The sequence below is a fragment of the Aedes albopictus genome, chromosome 2, assembly GCF_035046485.1.
Source record: "Aedes albopictus strain Foshan chromosome 2, AalbF5, whole genome shotgun sequence".
Taxonomy (NCBI): Eukaryota; Metazoa; Arthropoda; class Insecta; order Diptera; family Culicidae; genus Aedes; species Aedes albopictus.
In genome coordinates this window covers 344,346,221-344,371,316 of record NC_085137.1, presented here as the reverse complement: position 1 = coordinate 344,371,316, position 25,096 = coordinate 344,346,221, and the positions used below count along the sequence as shown (strand labels likewise).

The window sequence follows — 25,096 nt, the reverse complement described above, 5'->3', positions numbered from 1 at the left end:
TTCCAATCCGTCAAGTGAAATTTATAAAATAATTTTCATGTGAACTTTCAAGTGCTTTTATTGAATTCCTTTGAACAATCATATCGTCTATTTCGGCGCTATCCATCGTCTATAGCGAACCGAAGAATTTGTGTCGGCGGAAAGGGCAAATGGGAATAGTTGCTTTTGCTTTGAATAAGGGTAACAGTGGTAACAGGGAAGGATCGCCATTTTCTTCAAGTTCGGTAAGCTCGTTTCATGCGTTTTTAATGTTATAGCCGTACAGTTAAAAGCCGGAGTTTCGAGCCGAAAATCGTTTGTTTTTTTCGTTGTGCGTCGGACGTTCGTGGTGGATGTGGTGCGCTGGATAGAGGACCAGATCCACAGTACAGCGCACTATGCGCGGCGTTGGGTTTCACGTACGGATTTGCAGAAGAATCGGTTTTCGCGTGTGGACTTCAGGTTTCAACCGCGACGACAATTTATTGTAAATTTTAGTTTCTTCAGCTGTAGAGCTCTACTGTGTGGATTGATTGGCCTATAAGTTTAGTTATAGTGAATCTTGATCATTGTAACGTAAAGAAGTATTCCCTGAATGTGACGCGTGTGTGGGGGCGGTTTCGAGGGAAATTTTTCGCGAGTGCATCGTTCATAACAAAACAAGAAACGGTATGGTGGTTCTAGCAATTTGTTTACCAAGACAAAAATCTCTAACACATCTTCCCTTCCCATTTCCGAACTCCTAGTGATTTCTCGTAGTAACGCAGAGAATTCGCCTAAGCGAGATTCACGTCATCACTTCCTTCCCTATCCTCAATTGACCTGCATTTGGACGCGGCCGGCGCTGGTATTGCTTATTGAAAAGTATTGGGCTGTCAGCATTTACACAATGAGGATAAGGCTAGTCCCAAGCATCATCTGTTGGATCTTTGTGTAAATGCAGATGTCCTTGCAATAACAGAGGAGCAACCGCGGGCGGTCAATCATGCTCATGCTCATGCTCGTTGTAGTAATTCCTGTCTTTACGCTTTATGCGTTATTACAGTGCCCTTTTCTGGGCGCAGTTGAACCCAATGCGAAACGATTAATATCCGAAAAGTACGTCACAACTTAACCAAAATACAATTTGTCATAGTTTTGCAACCACCCCTCATTCGGACCTGCAAATCCACTAATCCCCACACTTTGTGCTCCATCGACAATGTCGGTCGCTCGTCGGTGGAACGGTAGGTATAACCACAATATCGCGGAACCAAGTGTCCTATTTGTTGGAAAACGGTCACATTAAATAATGTCCATGCTCCCAGACCCCGACCGGTGACCCCATCCAGCCTGGACCAGACCGAACTCGCCTCTCGGTTCGAGTTAGAATCAAACGGCATTGGATGTTTTTTCTTCTTTTCAGTCCAGCTTTGTGTTATAGTATAGTATAGTCTACAGAAGAAAGTCATTGATTGTTGTTTTGCATTGAAGTGGGTCCGGGCTTACCGGATGGATGCCCATTGAAGCGGGGCAAAAGTAGTAGGTACGAATGAGAAATGACGTATTTCAGATTCTGTCTGTGGATGCGATCGATATTTGCTGGCAAGGATAGGGAAGAGTCTTTTGTTCTTCGGGCAGGACTAGAGTGGGTTTTTATCTCTATGGGAGCATTCAATTGGAATGATGTTTTATTGGGAATTTAAAGCATAAGCAAGTTCTGATGAATACAATGTTCATTGGTGAAAGGGGGTATAAATCAAACATGTTTGATCTCTTCGGTAAATGAGATTTATTTCATTAACATTGATAACCCAAATCAATACGATATCTCTGCATGATGTTTGGATAGCATCTTTCGGGTAGAGATTGATTGGTCTTTTCATTTCCTGGTGATGGAACAACTTTAAATTGATAGCGTTGAAATAGGGCAATAAAATTTTGTAATCAATACAATTCGTAGAACCAATCAACACTTCAAGTATAGATGGATGCATGTATGAGGAAATACCAGCTGCTATTGTACAGTAACAAGTTATACTATATCGAGTTGAGTACAATAAATAGCCTATGTCAGAATTAAAAAAAAAACACGTTTGTTTTCGCAGAATTTCTACGGTCAAATCTGTGTTCTAATCTGTATGAAATCCTTTCATCATTCCATTCATCACTTAGTCACACAATACCGATTCTAAGCGCACTTGCAAACAGAACCTGCCGTCGATAAAATTCATTCTTCTCCGTGTATCACTGTCATAAATCAGTCCAGGTGTCACAAAGCAGTAGTTAGCAACAACAGCCCCGGTGTGCACCGTGCACCAGACCGGTATTTGAGTGGCCGCTGCACGATGCACTCCTACGACCGAATCTCGTCGTCATGGTGTACTGTTCACATCGACCGTGCTATTCTCACCAATCGCTGGTCACCAACCAACATCATCATCAACAATTCACCGTGCGACTTTGAAATAATTTAAATTTCACGCTTGTTGAATTTCGCTGATCCCAACCAACAATGCATCAGTAGCATAGAGGCACATGCACTGCACATGAGTAGAATATCCCTTCTGATAATATTGTAGGTAGCCCGTTTGAATCTGGTGGGGCCGACATATCAGTCATCAATTTTTAGTTCGGCGATGAATGAATATTGAAACGATGTGGGCTGCCAGGAAAATATTCGATCCGACCCAGCGCGATGTTGGAGCGTTCTACAGCTGCCATGCCAACGCTTCTACTAACCAACAGAAAAGGCCAGAAGTCCATTTAGATATGGCGCTGTCCATAAACTACGCAGAGTCATTTTTGGTCATCTCAGACCTCTCCCGTCTCCCTCGTAAACTTTTCTCCATACAAATTTTTCAAAATTTCTATGGACCGTCGATTTTGGCCAAACCCCTTTTCCCCATTTAGGGTCTACGTAGTTTTTGGACAAGTCCTATGACCGACAGTGCCGCCGCACCGTGGAGGGAAGATTCAATGTCTAGCATGACATGAATCGTTGATTTCGTCATACTGTACAGTAGTGCACTTATCGTGGATATTTAGACTGTACGGAAATTGACAAGGAAATTAACATACTCGCTTAGGATAATGACCTAGTTCTGCATAACTATATCTAGGGTGGCTGTAAAACCGTTTATAACGAAGCTCAACATGTTTTCCGATTTTTGTATGTCTCTCTGGTCACCACAAGTTCCTACCACATACTTCCACGGGTCAGTCGAGGATTAAGGTGAAACTGGAAGCATTTCCTCATTTTTTGGTTTTTGATTTTTTATTTAATAACGAAGCAATATTTTCAAAATCGGGTTTCGTACACATGTAGAGTATGGATCAGGGTATCTTCTGATTTTTTTACGCGGTATAAAATGTTTTTAGTTTTTGCACAAACCATTTTTGAACGAAATTTCACTAAAAAATGGTTTCTGCAAAAACGAAAAACATTTTCTACCGCGTAAAAAATTCAGAAGATACCCTGATCCATACTCTACATGTGCACGAAAACCGATTTTGAAAATATTGCTTCGTTATTTAATAAAAAATCGAAAACCAAAAAAATGAGGAAATGCTTCCAGTTTCGCCTTAAGACCGCCAGCTAAGAGTTGTGTGCTTAGTTGGTATTGCAGCCTGAACATCCCAAGCAACACTCATGTTATATTAGAGTTACGACAGCGCAAGTTTTGGTTGTATAGAAGTTTATTTTACGTTATTCTAACATTGTGTTGAAACAACGTAAAATATACTTCTATACAACCAAAACTTGCGCTGTCGTAACTTTTATATAACATGCGTGTTACTTGGGATCGTTGTCATTCTAGGATGCCAGGAGGCACATTCCAAGCATCTGTTCACCAAGGAGGTGCGGCTCAAACAGCGTCTGTTGTGGCATCCAGCGAATGAATATAAAATGCTCCTCCAGCGGAAAATATACCTAATCCCCACCGCGACATGTAGGTAGGGTGATCCCGGTAAGGTAGCATGCTGAACTTTTCAATTCCCATGAAAAATTTAGAAAAAAAAAAAAATTCGAAGGATACTTTTGACTACGAAATAAGGAATATGATTGAAAACTTGTTACTTGGAATTTCAGTATTTTAAATGAAACATTTGTTACGCGGAAGCGATTACGCCAGAAACAGGAAAGCATGCTTATCATAACAGTAAACATAACTTTTAAAAGAATCCCTAAAGAAATTCATAGAGAAATCTTTGAACATTTTTTGGAGGTCTCTCTTTCTAATAATCCATGAACAAACTTTTAGAAAATCATAGAGGAGGGAATGGAAAAATCCTTGGTAAAATTCAAGGTGAATTTTTTTGGAGAAATTGCTGGAGAAGTTACCTAAAAAAATACATTACGAAACCGAACATGAATTCCTGAAGGAATCCCGTAAGTCCCAATCCTGAGTAAATCCCACGAGTGATTTTTGAAGAAATCCCTATTGTAATCTCAAGAGGCAACCCTAGAGAAATTGCTAAAAAACTTTCTGTAGTAATTCCTAGAATAATCGAAACAAACAAGTGAAATTTCGCATTCTAAATCCCATTCACATTTCAACCACATTACATAACAGAGCACAAGGGATCGCATCACAATATTGATGCGATTAAATTTTAATTTTCCCATACAACGATGACCCAGCCTTCTGTATATTTACACCTCAGGTATATGAAATGATATGATTAGTTGAGATCGCTTTGCTTTTGTTCTTTTACAAATATTGCATTGATTTTATTAACTTTTGAAGCACCGGAAGCTGGTTCTGCAACACTATCGGTAGTCTTAAATCAGGTCTGTTTCTTGCATAAGATTATCAAAAAAGCAGTGGCATGATGCATAGCTTGCATAGGTTGGTTTACTTTTATATTTGACCATTTCCGGTGGGACACCCGGATCTGGGTCCAGAACACTACCGGTTTAGATATTGGACTATTTTTCTGTTTACCGTTCATTCAATCATCGAAAGAGCCATTATTTGATGTGTCGAATGCATGATTTTGGTTCACATTTGCTTGGTCACTTCCGGCGGGACACTTGGAACTGGTTCCGAAACACTACCGGTTGACCCAAATATGGTCTGATAATATTTTCGTACAACTGCCGGAGCCCGTAGCGTAGAGACTACACATTTACTTCATAAGTGGATGGTCATGGGTTCGATCTCAGCCCTGGTACTTGCAATTTTTCGTCAGTTGCTCTTCCCCCAGAGAGCAGCTGACACCTGACTCTCTTCTGAGCAAAAACTCAAACGGACGCAACTCATAATGGAGCCCCAGTTGGACAGGAAAAGAAACAAGAGCCACACATCAACATCCTCGTGCTCATCATTCTACCAAGGACAGGGTAGAAAAGTGACAGCAGCGCAACCAATTCGATATAGTAGAATTAGAATAGAATACATTTGGGCGCTGTACAAAGTGTAAAATGCAGCTGCCAATTGTAATCGCTCACGCAGTGCCCTAGTGGACAAAAGAGCTGTAAATAAGGTTAAGTGGTTGAAGGATAAACAAATAACCGTTGCAGGTTTTTTTTAAAGCTGATATTTGATGTGCCGCATGCATGAGTTTGTTAAAAGACAATTACACCATCTTCAACCTTGAGGTCTCTACAGACTGAACATTACAAACATTCGCCAACGGTCAACCCATAGAACACCCAGTGGCCCTATGAAAAAATTTCCGCTGGACGAAAAGTTAAAAATAAGACACTACACCGTCTTCAGCCAGAGGCTGCACAGACTGAACATTACATACACGAGACAACGGACAACACACATAAACACCCAGTGGCCCGATGAAGAATTTTCCGTTTGACGAAAAGTTTTCCCCGACTGGAGCGGGAATCGAACCCGCACTCCGAGGCTTACGAAACGCCTAGACGACTGACGCCGCTAACCGCACGGCCACGAAGCCCACGAAGCCTCCGAATGGAGCGGGAATCGAACCCACACTCCGAGGCTTGCGAGACACCTAAACGACTGGAGCCGCTAACCGCTCCGCCACGAAACCTACACTTGTTCACTTTCATATTTGACCACTTCCGGTGGGACACCCGGAACCGTTAACACTACCGGTGGTGACTTATGTGATCTGTGCATACTTTCTTGCTAACCGTTCATTATGTTATCGAAAATGCCGTGATTTGATGTATCGCATGCATTGGTTTGGTTCTATTTTACATTTGACCACTTCCGGCGGGACACCCGGAACCAGTTCTGGAGCACTACTGGTTACCCCAAATATGATCTGGAACTATGTTCTTCGTCAGGTTACCTAAGAAGCCATGATTTGATGTGTCGAATGCATGGGGTTGATCAACTTTCATATTTGGCCTCTTCCGGACACCCAGAATCGGTTCTGGAACGCTACCGATTCCAATACGGTCTGGAAACTGTTTTTCTGCTAACCGTTCATCAGGTTATCGTAAATGCCGGAACACCTAAATGGCCACAACTCCGAAACGGCTTGACCGATCTGAACCATTTTCAATAGGAAATAATGGGAACAGATTCTCCGTCGAATGAACCATCGGTCATTGAAATCGGTTGAAATTTAATGCAAAAAAGAGAAAATCTTGGAAATTCATATAAGAAGTCCTAAGGCGAATTCTATAAAAGAATCCTGAGGAAATCCGCTGAAGAACTTCTGAAAATTTGTTTTCGTTATTACCGGAGAAAAAAAACTGAAGGCATCCGTAGATTTTTTCAAAAACCCCGAAGAAATATCTTTATGTATCTCCGGTCAAATTTCTGGAGGAATTCCAGCAAGACTTACTTGAGAAATCCGTTGAGGAAATTCTAAAAAAAACCTAGGAAGCTTTGTAGAGAGTCTTGCATGAACACCAGCAAGAGAGCAGGAATTTCTCGAGGGATTACAAGAAAAACATCTGGAATGGAGGAGGAATGCTTGGAAAAACTAGGGTTTCTAATGAAAATCCCCAGTAGAATTCCTCGAGGAATTCCCGGAGGATTTTTTTTTTGTATCTGTTTTAACGAGATTTTTAACCCTGGACTAGTTCATCTCGGGACCCACGCCTAACTTCCACTTCCGAAGGAAGAACTCACATTTTGCGAGTTTGTCGGGAGTGAGATTCGATCCCAGGTCCTCGGCGTGATAGTCACGTGCTTTAACCATCACATCAGGTGCGCTCCACACAATTCCCGGAGGAATTGTTGAAACAATACCAACAAAATTTTTTAGAAGAATCAAAGTAGAACAACTAGTTGATTGTAAATTGATAGTGCTGAGAGAAACACACTTTTAACTTTGTTGTTCCAAAAAGGCGGAAAAAATCGGATTTGAAAGCTGACAAAATCGGGTTACCTTTGTATCCGTGAAGAGAAATTGTGTGTATCAAAAAGTCTAACGCTGGAGCAGCAGAAAAAAACCCTTTAAAAAATCAACTAATAACCCTGGCAAATTTGCTACAGATTGCTATGATGTAACCATCGTCTAACTTCACACTTTCTATAGTTCCTCTTAAACGTTTAGTTCAAATATTTTGAAGCGCACAACTATGCACAAAACACCAATATTTAATTGATGAATGTAATGTAATTTGTACTGGAATGAGATGTTAAAGAAGACGATTGAAAGATGCCAATGAATAAGTTTTAGTTAAACATTCTTATCAAGACGACCTCAGATTCTAATTATCATGATGTGATGCAGTGGACAGCGTTATCATTATCAGGATCGAACATAAAATGATTCCAGGCAACATTGACACCGAATGCAGCTATCAATCACAGAAACTTAATTACCCTCCTTCTATCAGGAAATTTTCTCCAACGTCGTCACTATCTCTCCTGATAGAAACGACTGCATCATGAATAACCCAACAACCAACGGATCAGTGACAATAATGTACTCGCCCACATTCGTCAACGTCAGTTCCAATAAATCCACCTACCTTCTCGAGCCGGTGGTGAGCCATTTCCCTGTGCAGCATGGCCGCTGACTTAATCTTATCCAAATCACTCTTCATCACCTGGAGCTGCTCCTCCAATTTGCGGACATTTTCCCGCTCCTCCTGCAGCGTGCTCACACTGACGGCCATCGCCTGGATGCTCTTGGCCACGTTGTGGCCCTCCTCCCGGAGCAGCCCCTGTTCCGACGAAATCTGTGCCGCGTTGAATTCGACCTTCGATATCTCCCGCTTGATGTCCGGAAGCGTTTTTTCAAACTTGTTCTGTATTCCCTCGACGTCCTCCAGCAGCTCCAGCATCGATCCGTGCAGCTTGTCCAAGCTGGCGACCTGGCGGCTAATATTGAAATTGGCATTAGCCAGTCGGCGCTGTTCGATTTCAAGGCTGCGCAACCGATCGGCCATCCGGTGGTTGAAGATGTCGTTTAGCTGTCGCTTCATCGCCGTCTGCTTGACCTCCAGCTCGTGCAGCTGCTGGCGGAAGAAGCGATGATGGCGCATCCGGTGGTCCGCTTCCGGCTCGACAAAATCGATGGTCTGCGGCAGCAATGCATTCTGGCTCTGCAATAGAGAAAGAGAGAGAGAAGGGAAAATGTAATTGAATTTGTTCTGGAACATTGAGGTGAACTCGTTGGTCGCTTGAACTGTGAATGTCGGAAATATAAACCAATGCAAATGATCCTAGGTGAGATTCAAGCTGTGCTCCGACACGAATTAGCAAATGGCTTTTCCAAATCACTCACACTTCCGATTGCTGCCGGTTGCAGTGCAACAACAGCAGTGGTTCAATAATCCCCCTATGCATGGGAGGCGCTATTCCTTTGAGAGACTGCCTACTGCAATGCATCACCTGTATCGACCCTGTCGGGGGAAAGTGCTTTTCCCCAGAGTCTTAGCCACAAAAGCCCCACAAACTAACCGCACAAGCCACTTATCTTGACCGTAAATAATAAATCATCTCGGTGTGCACTCAATTCCCAACGCTTCTCAAAGTTCTCCCTCACCCCCGACCCCAACCTCACAAACCACACCACCCCACCCAAGTACAAGGCAGGCAGGGGGTGGTCATGCGGTTTCATTATCGTCATCCTGGCCGAACAGACCAGTACCTACTGCCACATCGCACTACTGCCAGGAACATCGACATTTCTAACCCGTAAACACGTTTCCACCCCGCTGAACTTTCACCCTAATGAAATCGCCGCTCTTCGATCCAATGAGCATGGCATGGCACACTCGATGAGCGGCATCGACTACGACGACGACGACAGTGATAGAGCCACAACCGGACGGAGCGCGTTCAACGGTGGAAAAATGCAACAAGCACACCCACCCAGAGTATTGCCCACAGGGCCTTTCCTTACTTGTAGCAGAGGTTTCCTAGCTTTTTACGATGCCGAGAGAGTGTCTGCGATTCTTCTGAGAATTCCTTCCGGAATTTTTCAAAAATTCTTCTAAGAATCTCTCCAGCTATTCGTTTAATCATTCCTTCAGAGATTTCTTTAGGAATTTGTCTAGAAATTTTCTAAGAATAACTTCCAGGGGTTTCTGGAGGATTTTCTAAAAGGAATTCCTCCAGGAATTTCACTGGGAATTCTGAAGGATTTCCTTCGAGAATTCCTCTGGGAATTTCTCCAGAAATTCCTCTGGATATTTCTCCAGAAATCCCTCCAGGAATTTCTCTAGGAATTTATCCAGGAATTTATCTGGAAATACCTTCAAATTCCTCTGGCAATCCCTCCAGGAGTTCCCCTGGAAGTTTCTCCAGAAATTCCTCTGGAGGGGGCTTCAGGAATTCCTCTGGAAAACCTCCAAAAAATCCTCTGGGAATTTATCCAGGAATTCTTCCAGCTATACCTATGGCAATTCCTCCAGAAATAACCCCTGTAAGAATCCCTTTAAGATTTGGGAATTCTTGAAGGAATGCCTGTGGGAATCTCTCCGGAAATTCTTCTGAGAATCACTCCAGGAATTCATCTGAAAATTCCTCCAAAAATTCGTGTAGAAATTCATCCAGAAATTCTTCTGAGAATTTCTCTAAGAAGCCCTCCAAGAATACTTCTGCGAATTCCTCAAGAAATACCTCCTGCTAGAATTCCTCCAGAAACACCTATAAAATTGCTCTGGAATTTGTTCCAGAAATACCTCTAAGAAATCCTCCAGGATTTTATTCTGAGAATTCCTGCAGCAATTCCCCTGGCAATCCCTCCAGGAGTTCTTCTGCAAATTCCTCCATGAATTCCTCTGGGAATTTATCCGAGAATTCATCTAGGAATTACTTCAGATTTTACCTCTGGGAACTCTTCCAGAAAAACTTGTGGGGATTCATCCAGGAATACCTCTGGAGATTCTTCCAGGAATACCTCTGGAGATTCTTCCAGGAACTCTTCGAAGAACTCCTCCAGAAATTCCTCCAGGAATACCTATGGAATTTCTTAATGGAATTCCTCCAAGAATCCCTCTAGGAATTCCTCTGGAAATTCCTCCAGGAATTCCTCTCGAAAGTCCTCCAGAAATTCCTATGAAAATTCCTCCAGGAATTCTTCTGGCAATTCCATCAGAAATACCTCTGGGAATTCCACGAAGAATTTTTCTGAGAATTCCTCTGAGATTTGGGAATTTCTCATGAAATGCCTCTGGGAATCCCTCTGGAATCACTTCATGGAAATTCATCCAGGAATTCCTTTGAGAAGCCCTCTGTGACTTCTTCTGGGAATTCCTCCAGAATTACCTCCTGCTGGAATTCCACCAGACATACCTCCTGCTGGAATTCTCCAGAAATACCTGCTGGAATTCCTCCAAGAATACTTCTGGGAATTCCTCCAGAAATTCCACTGGGAAAGTGTTCTGGGACTTCCTCCAGAAATACCTTTGAGAAATCCTCCAGGATATTCGCTGAGAATTCATGCAGAAAATCCCCTGGCAATTCCTCCAGGAATTCCTCTGGAAGTTTTTTCCAGGAATTCCTCTGGGAATTTATCTGGGAATTCCTCAAGCAATTCTTCCAGGTTTATCTCCGGGAATTCCTCCAGGAATACCTCTGGGAATTCATCCAGGAATTCTTCCAGGTACAACCCCAATAATTCTCCCAGGAATTTCTTCAGAAATACCTATGGGTCATTCCATATGAAGCGACCGAGAAAATGTGAAAACTTGCAATCGACCATCATGGATTTAAAAAAAATTTGGTTGAAACATTTGTTTAGATGGAAAAACAAAAAAATCCAAATTTTGGTGACAATCAGATCATCCCTCGACTCGTGGCAGCAATTCTCGTTTTGGCCGTATGAAACGATTGCACATACACATTTTCGATCTTCGGTTTTTTGAAGGAAATCGTTCAGGAAATTTAGAAAAAAAATATTATTTTTTTTGATACAGTGTTGCCATATATCATATTTTTCAATTTTTAAACTAAAAATCCGATTTTTCTCAAAATACATATAAACTAGCTGTACCCGGCAAACTTTGTCTTGCCTACTGCGTTTTTTTACGTTTCAAGTTTCTAGTCAAGACCAAGTCCCCGGTCAAAGTGTATGGAAGATCAATTTTCAAAAACTCCCAATTTTTCCTTGATTCTTCCCTCATAAACCTTCCTTGGGTGAAAACTAACAGATCAAGACTAAGGCGACTTAAATCGGGCCCTCCGTTCGCAAGTTATGCGCGGTCCCACGTATGCCACTGCATTTTTATATATATAGATTATTAAAAAAAATGATTCCATAGTGTTTATCAGACGTTTTCCGATCGAAAAAGCTTAACTCCCCAAGGTTATCTGCGTCGTTCCTGAGATATAGCGTTTCTAAGAAAAAATATTCATTTTTTTTTTTTCATATGAAGTATCATATAAAATCAGGTGCAGTTTATAAATTTCACTAAAAACATTGTTCGAGGCCATGTAAAGACTTTTTGTGCTGATTTCAACCATATCAAGTATAATAAGGATTAACAAAAATGCGACAAAGTTGCCAGTTCATCAATTATGAGTCTATCGTAATGGACTAGCATAACCTGTTGAACTAAAAAATGTATCTATTGAGATCATCAATTCCGAACAATTTTCATATATTTTAACATTATCAGAACGGAATAAATATGTAATATTTATTGTAGAAACCTCAATTTTAGTATTTAGTTTTTTATTGTAGAAACCTTAAGAGCTTTAGTATGAAATCTATTTAACAAGCCAAAAGTTTTTTATTTTTTCATTTAGGTTTAGTACATTTGGCAATATCGACGTAAAACATATTCAGGAAAATATTTGATAGGTGTATTTATAAGCAACAGTGCAGTGTATCACCACCAGGAGATGGTAGTGTGAACTAGGCGATGGATTTTCACGAAAATTGTTCTATGTGTTACGTCTGTTTGTCTGTGAAAAAAAGGCCAACAATAAGGTCGTTAGAGAAGATGTGTATTGTTTTTATGCTGCTCACACATCTTGCAACACACATGGTGCGTTTTTCCAGAATAACCTGTACATTGTCAAACACTTGAAGGTTAGGATTCATAGTATAATAAGAAAGGTAAACTGGCAACACTGTCACATTTTTTTAATTCTTTTTATAATCGATATTGTTCAAATCAGCACAAAACGTCTTAATATGGCATCGAACAATGTTTTTTTTTTACGAAATTCATAAACTGCACCTGATTTTATATGATATTTCATATGAAAAAAAAATGAATATCTTTTCTTATAAACGCTATATTTCAGGATCGACGCAAATTACCCTCCCCAAAGTAAGCTTTTTCGATCAAAAAACGTTCGATAAACACAATGATTCAAATGAATTTTAATTCATTTTTAAAATCAAAATATACGTATTTTGAGAAAAATCGATTTTTAGTTTAAAAATTGAAAATATGATATCTGGCAACACTGTATCAAAAAATAATATTTTTTCTAAATTTCCTGAACGATTTCCTTCAAAAAAGCCGAAGATCCATAATGTGTATGTGCAATCGTTTCAATGATAAAAAAGAAAGAAAAAGAGGATAATTTTCATATCGGCCATAACGAGGGGTGCTGCCACGAGCCGAGGGATGATCCGATCGGCACCAAAATTTGGATCTTTTCTTTTTCCATGTAAAGAAATGTTTCAGCTTAATTTGGATGGTCGTTTGCAAGCGGTCGGTCACTTGGCGCGGAATGACCCCTATGGAAGTTCCTGGAGAATTTTTTCTAAGAATCTCTTCTGGCCATCCTCTGGAAATTACTCCAAGAGTTCCTCCGGCAATTCTTCTCTGAAGTCCTCCAGAAATCCCTTTGAAAATTCCTCCAGGAATTGTTCTGGGAATTTCTTTGGAAGAACCTTTTAGAACTCCGCCAGGAGTTCTTCTAGGAATTCCCCGTGATATTCCTCTCGAAATTCCTCTGAGAATCTCTCCATTATTTCTCATAGAAATTCCTCCAGAATTTCCGCTGGGAATTGTTCCAGGAATACGTCTGAGAATTCTCAAAGGAATTGCTTTGAAAGTTCCTCTAGGAACTTCTCTGAGAATTTCTCCAGGAATTCCTCTGGGAATCTCTCCTGAAATTCCTTAGGGAATTTCTCCTGGAATTTCTCTGAGAATTCCTTCAGGAATTCCACTGTGAATTTCTCCATGAATTCCTCCAGGAATTCCTGTGGAAATTCATCCAGGAATTCTTCTGGGAATTTCTCCAGGATTTTTTAAAGAATTTTTCCAGGATTTTTTTTTCTATTTCTCTAGGAATACCTCTGGATATTCCTTCAGGAATTCATCTGTGAATTTCTCCAGGAATTCATATCGGAATTCCTATAGGAATTTCTCTGGGAACTAGTCTAGCAATTCCTCCAAGAATTCCTCTGGGAATTGCTCCAATAATTCCATTGGGATATCCTTCAAGAATTTCTCCAGGATTTTTGTGAATTCCTCTAGGAATACCTCTGAAAATTCCTCCAGGAATTCATCTATAAATTCCTCCGAAAAATCATCTCGGAATTCCTCTAGGAATTTGTCCAGCAGTTCCTCTAAGAATTCCTCTGGGATTTGCTCCAGAAATTCCTCTGGGATTTCCTCCAGAATTTCTCCCGAAGTTCCTTTGGGATTTCTTTCAAGAATTTCTCTGAGACTTACTTCCAAGAATTTCTCCAGCAGTTCCTTCAAGAATTTCTCCATGAATTTCTTCTTGAGTTTCCACAGAAATTTCTTTGAAAATTCCTCTGGAAATCATGCAGGAATTTCTTTTGTGAACGATTTCCAGGAATTTCTCTGGTATTTCTTCCAGGATTTTTTCTTGGAATTCCAATAGGAATTCTTTAAATTATTCCTCCAAGATTTCCTCCAGTAATTGCTATTGGAATTCCTGCGCGAACTCTCCTGAAAATTCCTCGAAGATTCTTCTAAGATGTCCTCTAAGAATTCGTCTAGAGAGTTTCCTTAATACTAATCCACATGTTTTTGCTTTCAGCATATTTGAACATCCTGGTGATAAATTGGATGGATTAATGAAAATGTATTTGAACCATTTATTGTGCCACAAGAAACATTAACAAAAACCCAAAAGCCATTAAACTGAACGAATTGATTGAGAAATACTGCCCAACGACTTCAGCAGCCATATTGGTTCTTCTTCGCGTATTTCACCAACGACGTTCGGCCAGTGAACGAGCACCCACCTTGCGGAAAATTTTTCGGATCGGAAGCGTGATACTAAATTATTTATTGGCAGCGCACACGGGACTTGGGAAATGCGAGCGGCTGCCTATTGCGGCCCTACGTCGCGTCGAGCAGAATGAATGCGTTTCTGTAAAAACGACAGCCTGGCACAGCAAGCAGGATTAAAGAGCTAGCTGCCTGGCGGACCAACCACAGACAGCTGCTGCCGTTCATTGGACGGGCGAGCGATTGTGTGTAGATTGCACGAATCTGATAAACTTCGAAATGGGCTTTTACCAAGAAAACGGAAATTAAATGAAAGGAAACATATAGACTATGGCGAGTATTTTTTTTTTTCAATGGGGCGGTTTTCGTGGGTGATGCCGCGAACCAAATGATACAAACTTCCACTTAATTTTCCGGGGAACTTTGAAGATGTTTGCTGGAATTGTGTGCATGGAGGGAGGGTTTGTTCAATAGCAGATAAATGTGTTTGTTTTGATTGAATTCTTGCCAAGTTGAATCTAGCATTTGGGGCTGTCCATAAACCACGTGGTCATGAGGGGGGGGGGTTCGGCCAATGAGCATTTTGTATGGACGAATAAAAAATTTTGTATGGACTAATGACCACGCGGGGGGGGGTTGAGAAGTCCCAAAAAAATGACCACGTGGTTTATGGACAGCCCCTTTTCAATTTTACAATTTTATTTCCTATTTTTGATTTGTACATTTGGTTTGGAACAATAAAAGCAAAATCTGCAACTTCAAGTTTTTCATCGGCCAAACTGCTCTGAGATGCTGAGCTTTTGCGGAACCAATAAGATACCATCAGGTTTTAGAGAAATTCAAAACCCAAAACTTCGCACGGAACTAGCCCGCAACTAGCCCACGGAACAGCCAATCAAGAAGTCAAAAAGTTTTATTCAGGCGGTGAATTTTGTAATACCAGGTTTGTAACTTCTATCATATTAGCTTAGATCCCTTCTATAAGCACGTGTGTCAAAAATTCTGACATGAATTTATTTAACGGTAATACATTTACATTTTTAATTAAGTTTTTCCTCCACTTACTCGTCACTCCAATCAAGCTGAGCTGGTGTTCAGCAAGTCTACATTCGTATATGTACACAACGTGTTCACCAAATGCTCAATCGAACCCAGCCAGACATCGGAAAGTTTTTATTTCCCATTTTTTTTTCGTCCCGTTTATTCCAGTTCCTTTTTTATACAAAGCCATCGCTGTGTCGCGCCGTGTCGAGGTAACTGAATTTGCAAATATTTTACAACCAAATACAATTAAGTATGGAAAATTGAATTTCTACTCGCTTGATCTGATTCACCCCCGGTCAGCACTTGAGTTTCGAAAGGGCGACTCTAACCGATCCAATTTAAATATTGCGTTACTTGCATCGATGCTTATGTGCACACACAAACTCTAACTGCATCAGCACGCCGGGAAACGATTTTGCTTGTGAATTCCGATGGCGGCGCCAACATTTCCAATGACATAATTAGACCACAGACGACGACAATAGCTACGACGTCGAGTACGAGTCAACTCGCCGGAAAAAGGGTCAAACAATCAATAATCCTTAATTTGAATAACCACAAATTGGAATTGCTCCAACATTATCATAAAATGAAATTACTCTCGACATCATACCCGGCCGCATCCACCATCCCCTCAGAGATGGTAGAGTTGCTCTGCACCATTCTCTATGCACACAAGAAGTCTATTTTCCCTGGAGACAAAAAACCCCTCAAGAAGGCTGGGAAATGAGCCACGTGGTTCCGCTTAAAGCCATCCGAAATACCTTACGCCATTTTTCCCCCTTTTATTTCCATTCCGCCTTTCAGATTCCCACCATCCCCATCTGGTGTGCTCATTATCCAAATTAAATCTCAGTTACGGAGTAGCTTTTCTTTCCTTTCCCTCGAATGGGAACTTTGTTCGGCTTTTGCGGAATGAAATGGCTCTATGGCTCCATGTTCTCTAGGCCCAGGCAGCAGCGGTAAATTTGATTTCAATCAGAGGGTGGCTTCATCTTCTTATTCTTCGTTCGAATAATGTCGAACGAAGACGGGAATCGATGCTGCCGAGGATTGAAACCACATTTCAAAATTAATATGTTATTCCAAAGTTCTATTGGTGCGGGAGCCCTGACTGAACATATGACGATGATGGTGGGTCTGGCAAGTTGAAATATTAGATTGGATATGGGCAGACTTTGGCACACTTAGTGAACAGCCTAAGTGAATTATAAGGAAGAAAGCGGTGAGTAAATGAGTTGTGCTGGCTGAAGAGAGTTTAGGGTGCCTGCACCAGTTATCGCACTACCTAAGAAAAACTATTTCTACAAAAATAAGAAGAGGACCGGCGAATGTAAACAATAAGTCAAATGATTGATTTGTTTCAATACTTTACAGGAAAAATATAAAACCGGAGCCAAAACTACTTTTAGTATTTATTACGGCGTGTGCCAATGATAGGAACCCTGTACCAGTTATGGATACATTTGTTAATTTGGGTTCCACTTCGCACTATTTACATGCATTCCTTATGGGATTTGCCATAACTGGTACACTATGGCGAAATAGGATGCAAGGAGGCTGAAAAGTTAAGGAAAATGATTTATTTCTACCATAATTTGAGCAAATTGTGAAGTTTGAATGATTGCAATCATCTTTTGTGATCGTGATCGTGTTGTTCACAATTTTTTTCTTGTTGATTTGTATCTTTAAAGGTTGAAAATCAACTATGGCGAATTTGAGGTACTATAGCCATAACTGGTACACTGAGCCTACCTCATGAGAAATTAAGAGTACGAAAAATCCCAGCTTCCCTTCGTCATGATTACGTAACGCCTCTCAATCCCACCGAAGAGGCTCTGAAACGTCCTGAAATGCCTTCAAAATCCCCCTTAGACCCCCTCGAATCCCATGTAACGCACCTTAATTCCGCAGAAAATGCTCTGAAACGTCCCGAAATGCATTCCAAATACCCCTTAAACCCCCTCGCACTCCATGTAACGCACCTAAGAGGCTCCGAATCCCACGAAAACTTCTCGTAGCCTTTAAGTAACGCCTCTGCAACCCCCGAAAATGCTCTGAAACGTTTTGATATGCCTCCAAAATCCTCCTTAAACCCCCTCGGACACCATGTAATGCACCTGAGAAGCTCCAAACACCCCGAAAACTCCTCCATAACGCTTCCGTAACGCCTCTGAATCACGCCGAATATGCTCTGAAACATCCTGAAATGCCTCATAAAATCCTCCTAAATCAAAACCCCTAAAAATGTCTCTGTAACGCCTCTGAAACCAGCCTAAAATGCTCTGAGACTCCCTGAAATTACTCCGAAATCCCCTTAAGACCCGCTCAGACCCCATGTAACGCACATGAGGCCTTCTGAAACACCCAAAAATGAACTTGTAACCTTCCTTTGCTCTCCTCTGTAAACACCCCTTGGCCGCCGTTGTAATAGTTCTCGTCATTATTAAATATTCTTATGCACAATATTGGTTCTGAGTAGCTTTCCCTCTTTTTATGCAGGGCATAAAAAAAGATGCATAAATTAAAAGTGCATAAAAATAAAATGCATAAAAAGAGGTTTTAGTGTATACACAATTAAAGTTAGATTGTATTAGATTTTCCTACTAAATACTCACAAACTTTCCTTGATATTACTTTTCTAACTATTAAAAATCACGGGTTGCGCGGAAGGCGTTATTCCATTTTATAACGCACGAAACAATTATGTCTTGCACCCCCGGTGTTTTGTTGGTATTTTGTTTACGAAAGTACAAGGCGAAACTGAAATCAAAATATAAACAAGACGAAAGAAAATGATGAAAATGTGTCAAAATCTAAATCCAAGCGAATAGTAAAACCAAGAAAATATGTGAGAACTGTGTCATATAAGCTTATTTAAGTTGAACTTATCAGCCTTTTGACACGCGGAGCACGTCATATCAATCAATTGTTATATATATTTACCTTAATCTTATACTTCCTTTCAAACTACATTTTTTATAAATATCTCTCACTTTGTCGATGATCACGATGAGCGAAATATGTGGGGCAGATGCATGCAGACTGCCCATTCTCCAGACTTCTCTTTGAGCTTCGAAGCTTTCTAACAAATTGATTTCAAGATTTCTGGAGGAATCCATAGAGAAATTTCTGGAGGTACAGTGTCGGACAAAACAATAAGACCAGCGGTCCTATTTCATACAAAATGGCCAAGTTTGACGATATAGTACTCGATTTCTAGTAAACCGGTTTGGCTGAAAATTTGACAGCCAACTTGGAATTACGGGAATTTTGATTTGTATTAAATTGATGGAGTTCTGTTCACTACTTCCAAAGTTACAGATATACGGTGTGACAAAATTCTAACATCAGATTACTTTTTGTTTCGTATATCTGCGTATCTTTTGATGTAGTGAACAGAACTCAATCAATTAAATACAAACCAAAATTCACGTAACTCCATGGCGGCTGTCAAAATTTCAGCCAAATCGGTTCACTAGAAACCGAGCATCAGATCGTCAAACTTGACCATTTTGTAGGAGAAATGGCTGGTGGTCTTATTGTTATGTCCGACACTGTACGCTAGGAGGAAATCTTGGAGTAATTTCTAAGAAAATACATAGAGAATAGCCGGCGGAATTTCCGATGAAATCTCTGTGTGAATTTCAGCAGGGGAACGTCCATAAATTACGTTACGCTTTTAGGGGGAGAGGGGGGTTCAGTAAAGTGTGACAACCCATACAAAAATTTCAGAGGTCTCATACAAAAAGTGTGACATAGGGGGGAGGGGGGGTTGAAAATGGGCAATTTTTGCGTGACGTAATTTATGGACGCTCCCCAGGAATCTCTGCAAAAATGTTCTCCAGCTTTTCCTAAAAATCCTTCCTAAAATCTCTGGAAGGCTCTGTAAAAAAATCTGAAGGAATCCTTGGAGAATTGTCTAAGTCCTTCTTAAAAAATCCTTGGGGCAATTTCTGGAAGAAAAATGTCTAGAATGTGAAGAAATCTTAAGAATTTATTTAATAATCTCTTGTAGGTAAGAGTTCTGAATTTCTGATTCTTAATATATCCGTGAATCATTTTCTAAAAAAATCCATGATGTATTTTTGAAAAAGTTCATGGAAGGTTTTCTAGACGAATACTTTGAAAATTATCGATTCCTCAAAAAAAAAAAACCAAAAGAAATTCGTAGATAAATTTCTGGAACAATCTATGCATGATTTGTTTAAAGGAATTCGTGAAGTATATTCTAAAGGAATCCATGCAGCATTTTTAAAGGCTATCGCTGAAAGTGTTCTTGGATAAATTTCCGGAGAACATTTCTATGCCTAAAGGAACCCCTAGAAGATTTTGTGGAAGAATTTCTTAGTGAATTTCTTTGGGATTTCCTGGATGATTTTATAATATAAATGTTCGAGAAGTTTCCAAAAAAAATCCTTGAAAGAATTTGTTTATGAATCCCTGTGAGATTTTTTTTTCAGGAAATCGTGAAAGATAATCGTGAAAGGTAATCGTTGGAGAAATTTGTAAGGAAATCTCTGGAGGAAAACCTGAATATTTCTAAAGAAATTATTAAATTATTAAATGAAAAGCCATGGGAGATTTTCTGAACAAATCCCTCGAAAAAAATTGTGAAGGAGACCCTAGGGCAGTATAAAAATTTCTGCAGAGAATTTACGAATGGATCTCATATTTTTTTAAAAGAGTCTCTGGAAAAAATTCTAAAAAAATCCAAGCATGATTTTCTGGTAGACATTGTGAAACTTCTGAAGGAATCCCTAGTGGAATTTGTGGAGAAATTGAAAGTCACTGGGGAATTTCTGATGAAATCCTTGGAAGAATTTCCAAAGTAACCTCAGTAAAAATTTTATAAGGAGCTTTTGAAACATTTTCTGAACAACTCTAGAATAGTATCTAAGGGCATCGCTGAAAGTTTTTTTTAAGGGAGCGTCTGTACAAATTCCCGAATAAATGTACGAAGAAATTTCTAAAAGAATCTTTGAACGATTTTTTAAAGAATCCCTGTAGGAATGATTGCTCAAGTTAACGAATATATTTAAAAAAAAATAAGATGGAGTAATTTAAAAAATGGATTATACATGATCATTTATAGAATAGAAGGGATTTCTAAACAAATCCCTGAAAAAATGTGCATAAGATTTTTTTTAAGATTGTTTAAAAGAATTTCTTCCGCGCCCGCCACCTTGAATTTATATCGACGGTGATGAAATCGAGGCAATTGGTGCTTGGGCTCAATGGTGACCGCCGACAACGACACCAGCAAAGAAATCCAGAGGCGCACTGTGGCAGGAAATCGTGCTTACTTTGGACTCCGCAGAACTCTACGATCGAATGAAGTTCGCCGTAACACGAAGTTGAGTATCTACAAAACGCTGATTAGACCGATAGTCCTCTATGGGCACGAAACGCTTATGAAGCAAACTTTAGGCCAATCGATAAATAGCTTTATTGATAAGTCTTCTATTTATCAATCAAAATAGATTAAAATTCCCAATTATATATCATTACTCATTCCCATCATCAAATTATAGGGCAATTGCCCCTAATTCGATGTACACATCGAATCGACCAATCAGGGATCGTTCAATGATAATATTGCAAGGCATTCAACATTTACGGTTATGGAAAGCGTAAAACTTCGATCCAACACCAACACCCGTAAAACGATGATTGTTTGCCATCTAGTCATGACTCTATTTACGCCATAAAACATTATTACATGTAAAACAAGCTTCTTTCGGGGGACTGTGATTATCGTTTTACTAGCCGATCCCTCCGATGAGTTGCCCAGCGGTACACGGAACCCCCGAGCTCCACGTGTGCCAATCCCAAAACAGTTTGTGTGCTGTGCTGTGCATATATCCATTCCGCACCCGGCGAACGACTATCACACACGTTGCTGATACCTTCCCTACAATTCCGCTCAAATCGATGCCAATCAGAGCAACAGATCGCAGCAATTCCATCAAACGATTTTATTCCGACCGACCTCTTGTCACACTGCACCGCTTGCTCACTTAACCTTCCTTCGCTGCTGCAGTCCTGTAAAGGGATCACTCGAGAAGGAGCTTTTACCCATCCTTCCGAGACGGCGGCGGCGATGATGATGATGATAGTGTATGTAAGTAGAGAGTAGGGCAGTTCAGATTTCAAAAATGTTGGAAACTCAAAGCTCCCATATGTTCATTACAATCCTTGGTGCAAAACTAGAGTCCTGTCAAATTTTCAGCCATTTCGGTGGTGATTTAATGGTGGCCCAAGAGCAAAATAGGTTTGTATGGGAATTACTATGGAGAATTTTCAAAAAAAGTTCTCCACGTTGTAGAGCATCCACACATGGATAAAGTCATAGGGTCAAAGCCAAAATGAATTCTTCAGATCTCAAGGATAAATGTTGTCGAAGACCGGAACTTATTTCGACAATCGGCAAAAAAGATATTAAACAAATTCTCACTCACATGCGCATCTTCTTACACGATGTCCTGAAAGGTGTGCAAGAAGCTAACACGCATACTACGATTGCGTGCCAAGCGTGTCGGTCGAGCTGTGGTCTTCTGTTCAAGCATGTAAGGATGAATATTGATTAATAACTTTTGACTCGTGAGTCGAAATGAGTTCCGGTCTTCGGCAACATTCATCATTGAGATCTGAAGACTTCAATTTGGCTTTCACCCTATGACTTTATCCATGTGTGGATGCTCTACAACGTGGAGAACTTTTTTTGAAAATTCTCCATAGTAATTCCCATACAAACCTATTTTGCTCTTGGGCCACCATTAAATCACCACCAAAATGGCTGAAAATTTGATAGGACTCTAGTTTTGCACCAAGGATTGTAATGAACATATGGGAGCTTTGAGTTTTTAACATTTTTTAAGTCTGAACTGCCCTAGTAGAGAGCCATGGAAGACCATTCATAACGAATGCTGTTTTATCCTTCGCATTTATTCGCCCGGTCTCGTTTCGTTCCTTCTGAGGATCTGGCTTTATGCAATCCCAGACGGGGGGCGATTGACGTAAAATGCATGGATTCTCCTCAGGATACGTGAAGTGTGTTCGTTCTCTTCCTCGCATGGTTCGTCAGTTCACAGGGGCAAATTTGTATATTTATGTAGGTTACCGAGTAGCGGGGGCAAAGCCCTCGTTTGCATTTTCTCTCTCATTGGGATTCAAATCAAAGTCCGACCGGAAAGGTTCTCGAATAAATATTGCAAATTTAATAAAGATATATCCCATTGCTTCGGCTTCGGTTCAGTTCGCTTCCTTGGGCTGTCCCGGCGAAGACGTTGTTATCCTCGATACAGACTGGGTGTTCCCGGGTAGCAATGGCCTATGCAGGTTGTACGACCGTGTGGCTGGGAACATCGCGCAGTTGGACACATCGAGCCGACAGAGAACTGGAGGAATAAATACCCAGTAAAAAAGTACACCGCAACGAAACAGATGGTCTTCTTCGCCGTCGTCGTTCACGGTTGGCGATGGCGTAAATGCAGATTCACATAAGATACGATTGGAAAGCGATCGGGAGGCTGGGAAAGGATGTTCACCAAAAAAAAAAAAAAGGCGCAAAGTGTGAGAAAAAAAGGAAAATCCCATAAACATCGAGTAACGAGCAGGTTCTTCCGAAGGAGAGCACAATAAACGGTGGCTCCCCGTCTCTAGCATCGTATCATCTGTCTGTTGGAGAACTGGGATAGGGACATAAACTTCGTTGAGGACCGAGGGTAAGTTTGCAGAGGGTGTTTTCGAGCCAAATCCTGTTAAACTATGTTTCATAAATCGTAATAAGTTAGGAGGTGACAATCGTTGTTCATTGTGGAACAATGCAAGCATCCTGTTGTTATAAATAGATTCTTTTTTGGTTATCTGTGCTTTGGCACTCGACATCCTTATGGACTTTGTTAAGGCTTTGTACTCCGTAGTTCTAGGTCAAATGGCTAATGCTTTTTCTATTAACCCGTAAACACCCGGGACGATCTACTTTTGGTAGAAATGCAATATCTTCTTTGTTTTAAAACATTTTACCCCGGATTTTTTATAGTCAAGGGGAATAGTTGTGTTAAGTAATGCATGGTACCTCCCCAATTTGTACCCTCCCCCTTTTGCTGGGAGCCGAAAATACGTGTTTTTTTTCTTGTATTTTTTATAAATTCTAAATGTTTTTGCTCAAATTTCATCGTTTTGCTAATCTTTAATAGTTTTCACAGATCCTTGATATGCAATGTATTACTACTTATCATAGCCTGTTGAAGTTTTGATCCCAGAGCAATTCTAAGGACTCCAAAGTACTCCAAAGTTTTTGACACAACTCCAACATTCTCAACCAAATTTGTACACGATGAATGATCACAGAACATAGTCTACACAGAACATAGATCTAGGTCATCCAAACTACTCTGGTAATAATTTTCTTAAGATCTTCAACAACCACCACCGTTTGTGATCACTCAGTTCAAGAAAATTAGTCATGTTGATGTCCATTAGACCTCGCAATGCTATGAGCAACTTGATATTGTGGTAGTTGGACATTCCGTGAAATACATATGGCCTCCAATACACTTTGAAGTCTGGGTTACGATATCTACATACTGTATCATGCTTTAGTTGTAAAACAAAAATCGTGGAATGTAGTCTATACTGCCGATGGAACCTCAGTGCACAGCTATAATGCTTTTGGAACATTCATGGGGTATTCCAGGCTTTACAAACTATTCTGGAATTAGGACCTTCAAGGTCTACAGGCTCTACTCTTGTTTTTTTTTCACTTATGTGTCTGTTGCACCACATTATATTACGAATATCTGTATTTGAAGTATGTTTTTGAAGTATGGGTCGCAATATCTGTAAATCTTAGGATATTTTCATTGTAGTGAATGCTCGCGGAATATAATCTACGCTACTCTTAGAGCCTCAGAGTGTAATTCTGATAACCTAGCCACATTCATTTGGTGATCTAGGTCATCCAAACAATTCTGGAATTAAGACCTTCAAGCTCTACAAGCTCTACTCTTGTATCTCTTTATTTGATCGATTTCATTCTTTCACGATTGTATCTCATAATATTTTGAGTATTTCTTTGTGTTACTTGTGCATCAACTGACATACAAATGATCTTTATGATATTTTTAAGTGTCGGAAATTACCAAAGAATTCTAGCAGGCGTTCCTCGAAAATTTCTCCAGAAGTCCCTCAGAAATTCATCGTTTTGTCCTCCGAAAATACCCTTGCGAGTTCCTAGGGTAGGGAATGCCTCAGGTCTTCCCGTGAAATTCTTCAGGAGTTTTCCAGCATTTCCTCGGAAATTTCTTCAGGAGCTATGCTGGAATCTTTTCAGGAGTTCCTCAGCAACTGCTTAAAGAACCTTTCGAAAAATCCTTCGGAAGTTCCTCAGGAGTTGCTCCGGAAAACTCCTCAAGGAAGTTTTCCCAAGAGTTCCTTTAGAAATTTCTCCTGGGATTTCTCCATGAAGTTTTCCAGGGATTCCTCTTGGAATTTTCCAAGGAATTTGCCAGGTATTCCTTTAGAAATACC

At 40.4% G+C, this 25,096-nt stretch overlaps 1 protein-coding gene across 1 annotated transcript in view; it reads right to left on the bottom strand.

The window, feature by feature from the left end:
- The window catches only part of LOC115263162 (protein scabrous), a 173,757-nt gene that overhangs the window by 31,170 nt on the left and 117,491 nt on the right, over window positions 1-25,096 (bottom strand). The window contains exon 3 of the mRNA XM_029866088.2: window positions 7,874-8,449. Coding sequence (XP_029721948.2) covers window positions 7,874-8,449 — 576 coding nt within the window. The remainder of the gene's footprint in view (window positions 1-7,873; window positions 8,450-25,096) is intronic.